At 32.1% G+C, this 9119-nt stretch overlaps 1 protein-coding gene across 1 annotated transcript; it reads right to left on the reverse strand.

Moving 5' to 3' along the window:
• Positions 1–3635: 3635 nt before the first annotated feature.
• On the reverse strand, positions 3636–6531 carry LOC107479076 (PHD finger protein ALFIN-LIKE 4). The gene is made up of 5 exons (XM_016099227.3): positions 6121–6531; positions 5940–5972; positions 4726–4954; positions 4369–4504; positions 3636–4168 (listed from the first exon to the last, which is right to left on the reverse strand). The coding sequence occupies exons 1-5, from the start codon at positions 6215–6217 to the stop codon at positions 3914–3916; spliced, it is 750 nt and encodes a 249-aa protein (XP_015954713.1). The 5' UTR covers positions 6218–6531; the 3' UTR covers positions 3636–3913.
• Positions 6532–9119: the final 2588 nt, after the last annotated feature.

The raw sequence follows: 9119 nt of genomic DNA on the forward strand, positions 1-9119 counted from the left end.
TCCAACCAAACTCTCTGAGTCTCACAACGATCGAACTCTTCCCATCTCCGAACCCTGTGAAAAAAATGTAGCAGCCTATCCAGTTTGAACGTAAAAGTATCGTCTACATGTTTCGCTGTGTCAAAAGTCACTAGGGCTTTACAAGCACTTATTTCTCTTACTTCCACAACATGAGGCACAAGCTTGCAAAGAGACCTTTTCAACGATTGGATCTCAAACGGTTTTAACGTGCTACCTACTATGCTCCTCACTAACCATTCCATGTTCGCCTGCGCTACTGCAACTTCGACCCTCTTCCTCCTATTGTGGTCAGCTGCTTGCGCACCATCCTTGTCCACCTCACTCTCTTGTGCAGTCACCCTTTCTTTTCCACTATCAGCTTCCTTAGGCTCTCCCTCGTTTCCACTTCCAGCTCCCTTATGCCCTCCCTCGTGCAAATCTCTTTGCTCCACATGCACCCATCGTTTCCGCTCTTGTAAGTGTCGTCTAAATTTTGCTTCAGCAACAGACAATAACTTCCCTCGTAACCTTATACGATCCATCTCTATGATCGCCTTCAGAGCAGCCCCTTTCGTCGTGTATCGTACAAAAGAAAAAAGATAAACCACTCCCTGCTTACGTTTTCGTGAGAGATATATGTCAATGATTCTGCCCGTTTATCCAAATAATTGGTACAATTCTTTCTTTGAAATATCTTCCGCTAAATTATCAACAAAAACGGAGAAAGATTCTTTTTCCACGCAAAAATATTCTTCTCGATTCCAAACCCTACGATCCTTTGTACCCCATTGAAATAGCCTACTTTTACCTCGTTCAGTGTTTCCCTCCTCACATGTTCTCTCGCTCTCTCTCTCTCTCGCTCTCTCCCTCATACTAAAAAACACGTTATTTATTTTCGTTATTACTTTTAAATGGGGTATGAGATCAATTAATGTAATTATTTACTATTTTTTAAATAGAAAAAAATTTAAAAAAATATAGCTATTAAAATCGACGGTAGCGTTGTCGCTTTTTAAATTTAAAATAGACAAATAAAACAAAATATAGACAAAAAATTTGTCGGTATCTAAACAATTAAATCGACGGCATTGTGTCGATTTTATATAATAATATCGACGGCAATGTTGTCGATTTTATTAAGCAGGTAAAATTCACAAACTCATATTATAGACGGAAATATTGTCGATTTTATGGAATCAAATATCGACAGAAGAGTCGTTGATTTTATATAATAATATCGACGACAACATTGTTAATTTTAGTAAGAAGGTAAAATTTTCAAACTCATATTATAGACGGAAATATTGTCGATTTTATTAGAATTTTAAAAAATCAACCAACTTAATAGCGACCACCTCCGCCGTCTATTTTGCCGTCGATTTTTAATATTATCGACGATTTGGCCGTCGATTTTAACGATGTTTTTTGTAGTGTAATAATAATAATAATAATAATAATAATAATAATAATAATAATAATAATAATAATAATAACCTACATTGATATACTCAGGAAACTCTATCCGAAGCGAGTATCAAAGAAGATTCTTCATATGGATGTTGCCTTGCTAGTGCGTTTGCTACATCTACCACATCAGGCTCAACCATTATATCATCTTCATCCCTATCATTAGTTGGACCAACAATTTGATAATTGCATTCAAATTTCTCTTCGCTTTTAGTTATAACCCGTCCAGTCGATGTTAGATTCGGGTAAATCAATCACAACCAATTCTTTAAACTCAGTATATAACTTGATAACTGACACCAGTGTTCGTGTATGCTAGTAAATCGGAAGAAATTGAAATTAAACACATAGATTATTTGAATTTTTTTAACAAAACCACAAAATATTAATTAACATATGTTGTCTATAAAAAATATGTGTGAACCTCTTCAATACTTAATTATCTGCACATTGACAAAATACATTCTTAAATTTTTCATGTTATTACAAATAGAATACCATCACATAAATTTTTACATACAAAACTTACATATTCAAATGTTTAAGAAAAAATTTAACTATTATAATATATTTTTAAACTAAAACCTCCCTCCATTTTTATATTCTTATTGAATTTATTCAAACAATTTTTTTCCTCACTCACAATAAAAGAAAGAGCTCTCAAGGAAGAACACACTCACATTGACAGTAACGGTCCGTTCTCCCTTCTATAATACTTCATTTATATTTTTTAATCAAAGAAGTAACGTATGCCCCTGCAGATTCACAATACGCCGCTTGCGTATTATCCTTTTAATAATAAAAAAATCTCTCTAGCACAATACGCCCCGCATATCGTCTTAAAAAAATAAAATTTTGCTCTAACAATTCGCCCCCTCCCTTCCCTTACAATTTGTCTGTTAAACACCAAATCACCCAATAACAAAGTGCTACACCAAAGCTTCAATAATATTCAAAAGAATTAGCCGATTGACAAGAATTATTAGTGACCTATGAAGCATGAAATGATACACACGTGATATAACATGATATGAGACCTACGGACACATAAATTTTAATTTTTTTTAAAATATTGAGATGTGTAACATGTATTAAATATGAAGTATTTTTTAAAAAATACAAGTATATTTTAATATTTTATTATATTAAAATATAAATTAATATTTTAATTATTTTTAATATCTTTTTAAAATTAATAAATAATAATATATTTTATTTTTAAATTCATTCAAAAATACAAGTTAAGAAGGTTGGACACACTTAACACATGATAATATTAGGTATGTTTAAACATGTCTGAAAAAGTATTTTAATATTTTATTAACACACAGTTAGACATAAAAGACACATATGTCAAAAGTGTCGGAGAAATGTACGAAGTGTCTTTACGTGATACATCGTTATATTTTCCCCTTTTTTTTTTATAACACGAGGGGCCATAGGCCCAAAGAAAAGGGAAAAAAACCAGAAGAAAACAAAAGAAACCAGACACACTAGCGCCTAGAGATACGAGGCAGCACTACCCCTCTTTCATCCTCACGCACGAAGCCGCTCACCTCTTGCGGCGTAGCATCCCAAAATACAAAGACCAGGTTCAATTCCAGTGTCAATTCTCGCCAATTTGTCCGCCACTCTATTACCTTCCGGGTATGTGACATTTTCCCATGAATCATCGACTCATTCTCTTCTCCTTGCAACCTTCTCCCTCCGACTTCCCTTATGTAGCCTCTTTCAGTACTTCGCCCTCCCTCAAAGCCTTGCTGCCCCATTGAAAATCTGGCGATGGCCAGAAATCTTAAACCAAATTTGGTCTATGTATTGTCATAACTATCTAGTGTGAAATTACACAAAGCTCATCCAACACTTGGAAGTGTCATCCGAATTTACACCGTGGAGTAGCGCTCCTTTGGGAAGTTGCTATGCCAATGACTCATCAAAGCACAATTATATCACAAATAAGGCCAAAATGTACACTTTGTAGTCTATCTTTAGCCAACTCCTTTTCCCATTGTCCATCAAAAGTGAGAGCAAAAGCACCCTGGAGCATAAGTTACAAAAGTCAGATAATTTGTTATGAAAGCCAAGGTAGCCACTAGAGACTGCTGCATGAGGCAGAATGGCAGATCAGAAATCTAATCAATCAATCAACCAATGCAGAATTATAGTAATTAACCATGAACGAAAATCAATATTATGTAAGCACAAATTAACCTTTCTGCACAAACAAATGTTAAATTGTACTAGGAACATAAATATACCAAATACAGACTGGTTTGGAACCCATAAACTAACTGTTAATGAAACAAACTATCCACGTAAGAAGTTCACAAGACCAAACTACCAAATACAGATGCCAAACACTAAGATGGCACAACAGAGAATGCCTAGGCAACTAACTAGTTAGTAGTCTAGCATGAAATAGCTATACAGCCAATGCAATGATGTATCAAGACCGTGCTCTCTTGTTGCTGCAAGTGGGGCACTTGTACTGTTTAATGTGCTCAGCCCGAGCAGGCGTGATCTTCACGCACTTGCCATGGAACCACCTCTCGCATATGTCGCAGCAAATCCAAAACTCATCAGCTGCATAGAGCTCCCCACATGCACCACACAGGGTCTCCCCGTGCTCCTCCTCATCTTCCTCTGCACCCTCATCCTCTTCCTTTGCTTGCTTTGTTTGCTTAACCGATTCAGATCCTCGCTTTTATTCCAAAACGGACATGCATCCAAAAATGACAATAAGAAGAGAACACAACACAATAAGTCCATAACTCTTTTACCAAATACTACAACAATGCTTTACTAGATTCCAAATAATGAATACGACAAAAATGACATAAAACAAATTATTATAAAACTAGTATCATACAAGGACAAGTAACGGAAGTAAGATGTTTTTACCCCTTTTGAACTAGATTTTGATTTGCTGTTGGTGTGGTTTGAAACTGATGACTTTTCCTTCGACTGTTTCTTTGCAGTTCCAGTCACAACCTCAAAAATTGTTGGCAGATCATTAATCATAGTGAACAGACGTTTCCTGCATGAAGAATTACACATTTACATTTGATCAATTGTGACTATGGTTTTTTAATTCCACCAAATGTTCTAAAGTGAACTACTACATGTATAGGCCAATTAAATTAAGAAATTGTGACCTAAGAAACATAAGTTCTGAAGCAAAAGAAGACCACATGCATCCAAAAGCATGTACCCAGTTGAGGAAAACAGAGATTATAGGATATATATATATATATATACCTGTCAGCTCTGTCAAAACCAAATCTTGCTCCAAAGTAGAAAGCCACTGCAATTAGCCACGCATCACTGTGAACTGCAACTAAAGTTAGCCAGTCCTTCTCTTGCATCCCATCCCTAGCAAAGTTTATGCCCAATGCAGGCTCGGGAAGTTCAGGAGGAACTTCTTCAGCAGGTAAATTAACTTCCCACTGTTCAGTGGGGTATCCATACAGACAGAGGTTCTCCTTATCTGATCAATTGGACAAAAATGTAATAAATAAGCATGAAACAACTTAAAAAAAAGCACAGGATTCCAATCACTAGAAGCAACCAATGCCAGAGCATTAGACTTGTTTACTGAAAGCAGCAAAGTTGAAAAACACAACTTCCAATTCCAAACTCCACCAAGTTCCTATCATAGAACAGGACACTTCCACAGGATTTCAATAATACTGAATACAATTAAAATAAAAAGAAAAGCATGGTTGTGACAACAAAGAAAAGTTGACAAACCTATAGATCCTAACTTAAATTGGACAAGGGATGTACAGCACATAAAACAAGAGTTTTTACAACATAAAATCCTTTAAAATCACAATTAACATTAATACAATTTCTAAATAGAAGCTAGGATTGTACTATGGGAGTAGTCATTTAAAAAAACGCAAATTTACCATAGGTGGATGGAGGACCAAATTTGGAAAAACAATAACACAAAGCAGGAAAAACAAATTGCAATGATTAACTAAAACAAAATCTAATTGGAAATTTAACAGAAAGGCCTAAGGTTTAGGTCAGAACTCAGAAGTAAAGGGTCTAGTTAAGTAAACAAGGCTCCGACATGCTAGTCAATTTGCTTCCCGCACCAGACGTTTCAGTGCAAAGAAGAAGTAAGCAGTATCCATCAACAAAAAACAGTTTGATATTTCTGCTAATCAAAAAGTGAGTGACTAGTCGCATACTCAATAAGTTCATGCAATACACAACTACTTCATACCCAAAAAAACAAAGAAGATCTTTTTAACTTATCATTCACATTAGCAGAACAATGCAGTAAACAAGTAACCATAACAGAACAAATATGCATAAATCTTTCACAATATGAAACAAGAAAACACCGAATACACCGGGGGTAAAAATTAGACAGATATAATTGGATACTCAAGTTCTCAACAGAAGCAAATACCACAGAACAAAATACAAAAGTGGAGACAAAAGAAGGCATAAACCCTAACCTGGATCACACTGCCGGTAAAACTCCTCAACATCTGCAAAAATAAAAAACAACACTTATTATAATGCAAGAAAAGAAAAGAGAAAACAATTTCTTTCACGAAAACCCTAAATTTAAAAATTTTAAAAAAAATTGAGTGATGCACTACTTCACTCTGATAATCGCAGTATAGAGAGAGAGACCAGTGGTGAGGGCTTTGATCATAGCAGCTCTGCGACCCTTGAAGTCGCGGAAAACTTCCTCAACGGTGCGAGGGTTGTAGTGTCCGCCACCGTCCATCACTCCCTTTCTTACACCTTCACTAACCAAACCTCACACTCACTTTTTCTTTTGTTGTTTATCTGCTGCTTCTTTCAAACAATGCAAAGGGGAGGACGAAGAACGAGGAGAAGAGTGAAACTGTGAAGTGAGAGAGGGTGAGGTTTTTGTTTTTGTGTATTTATAGAAGAGAGAGTGGAAGCAGTGCGAGATTTGGGATTTTGGAATTTGGAATTGCAGCACAAAAGAAAAAAGAGAGGGAACACTCCTCTTACTTGTGTGGCAAAAAAGGCAAATTTGGATGGACTCTTTTAGATATCCTCCTCTTCACTCTTCAGTCTTCACTTACCCCAACCTCAAAAGTCTCACACTTCACACTTATTATAAAACTGGTATTTATAGCTATTGTTAATTTTCCCTCAGTAAAACATATGTATACTATTTAATATTTCTTATGAAAATAAAAGAAAAATTTTTAACAATATTAGGGGATAATTTATTAAATTTATAAAATTATTTATTAAATAATTATTATTTAATGTTTTTTCTCTAAGGTTCAAATTTTTCTGAATAATTAAATTTTTCAGTTGAAATAATGTGAAACACCTTTGACATAATGATTATAAGAAAGTTAGAATTACAAGAAAAACTCATGTTAATTATTGTGAAAAGCTAATTATTTGTGTTTCGCAACACGTTGAAAGAGGAAAAGCACGTTACAGTTTCTTGAACGCTTCCATTTTTGGTTTGGCTAATTTTTCTATCTATAAACGCAGAACTGATTTTGGTTACAAAACCACGTTTATAAGAAGCAAGAATTTCTAACTTTTGCGTTCCACTAACTGGCTTTTAGCCATTAACATTTAACTTTTATTTTTGTTTTACCAACTTTATCTTTTATACATATTATTGTATTACTGATAGAATTCTTATTATTTCTCTTTACATCAGCTCTTTTTTCTATTATTTATTATTTATATTTTTTAATAATTTTTTATTTGACATTATATATTTTTATAATGGTAATTTTTGTGCATTATATTTATTATTATCTTTTTATAATATAATTTATTGATCCCATTAGGTAAAATAAATTAAACAAAAAAATTAACTATAAATAATAATAATAGTAAAAAATTATAGCGTACTAAAAAAGAGTACTAAAATTACTAAAAATATACCATATAAAAACATATAAGAAAAATATATAAAAAAATAACATTATAATTTAATGTCATATCCTTTTTAGTAATTATCTATCTAAAAGTGATTTTAACTAATATTATCCAAACAATATTTATTTTATCAAAATCAATTTTAGTATAGAGTTGCCAAACATAAATCATGTTGACACAAACTTACTTTTACTCAAAATTAATTTTATAAAATTACTTTTATTCAAATTTCAGTTTGATCAACCACAATCTACACACACTTAGTCACCAAAAAAAATCCAAACACACACTTAGAAGCTTAAAAAAATTAAGACAACTTGTCATTAGTGGTTAATTAGTTCATTTAACTATATATAGATAAAAAAAATTAAGCAAATAATAGATGAAGTATTTGATAAAAATAGTTTTCCATGAAAATGAAAATTAGGGTTTAGAGAAGTTGAAAAGAGAAAAGAAAATGGAAAGAATAAAATATGACCTTTACTAATGAATGTATTGTATATAAAACACTTAAAGGATGACGTATAATTAAGAGTCTGACTCTTAACTAACTCACCTAAATTACATAAATTACATCTGTAACTAATTCTATTACTTAAAATATGAAATTCCGGTTAAAATCTTAAAATATCTAAAATAATGTTTATTTTACACTTTCAGTCTTTCGTAAGTAACTAGTGTCTTGTTAAAATTTTATTGATAAAAAAATCTAGACGAAAAATTTTTAGTGAAAGAAAAAAAAGTATATTATTTTCCAATACGTTAAACAATTTGTCTTAATTATAATATAACCAAAAAAAATAAGTTTGGGTTAAAAATTATGGTTAAGGAATGCTCTCCAATAACGACATCACTTGATAATGAGAATGTCACAATCTTATATATTAACTTTTTAAATGTTGAAGTAAATAACGATTTTATAAACCATTGTCAAATTACTAATGGAACGAATTTATTGAATATCTATCTCATCACTTTGTTGAAAATCATGTTTGTAAAAAGGGTCCATCTACTGTAAAGATGGATATGTACAGATTTTTGTCTTTTTGTGGCTGAAAAAGCGTGTCATTAAAAATGTTGTTTAAAGAAAAAGTGTTACTCTTAATCGTTAACTTTGGCTCTGATACCAATTTTTAAAAGTCGATCGATTTTTCCTGTAATTTCTTTTCCGAAATTTCTATTAACTCTTCGTATTTTGCTTCGAATAAGTTTGTAGTTTGTATAGATTCGGTTGGTGGTGCCTTATAATTTGCAATTTCATAATCGAAAGTATTGACCATTTCTATTATTACTAATTCTGATTTCATCTTGTTTTAGTTTATAATATTCTTTTTTGCATGGATTATTGTATATAAAATCTTTTATCTGTTTGTCTTTTTCTTTAATATAATTTTTCAAATCCTCAAAAACCTCTTTTATTTCTACACTTTCTGTTGTTTCTAAATATCTTTTTAATTTTTCAACTTCATTCTCCATTTTTTCTTTCAACAGCTTTAATTCTTTTAAGTCATAGTATGGTTTTCCAGGCATTTATAAATTTTTTAAATTTAGCTCCAACTTGTTTATATTTGTTCTTATTTCTATCCTTTTTATTATAAGGTCATTAATTTCGAACCGAAGATTATTTAATTCCCTTTTATATTCCTTTATTTTACTTTTTAATTTTTTCGCCCTTTTTCTATTTATTTTGTTTTCTGGTCTTTCAATCTTTGTATACTTCATTATTTATCTTAGAATTTCTGCAAATT

Source organism: Arachis duranensis, chromosome 3, assembly GCF_000817695.3.
Source record: "Arachis duranensis cultivar V14167 chromosome 3, aradu.V14167.gnm2.J7QH, whole genome shotgun sequence".
In the NCBI taxonomy this organism is placed as follows: domain Eukaryota; kingdom Viridiplantae; phylum Streptophyta; class Magnoliopsida; order Fabales; family Fabaceae; genus Arachis; species Arachis duranensis.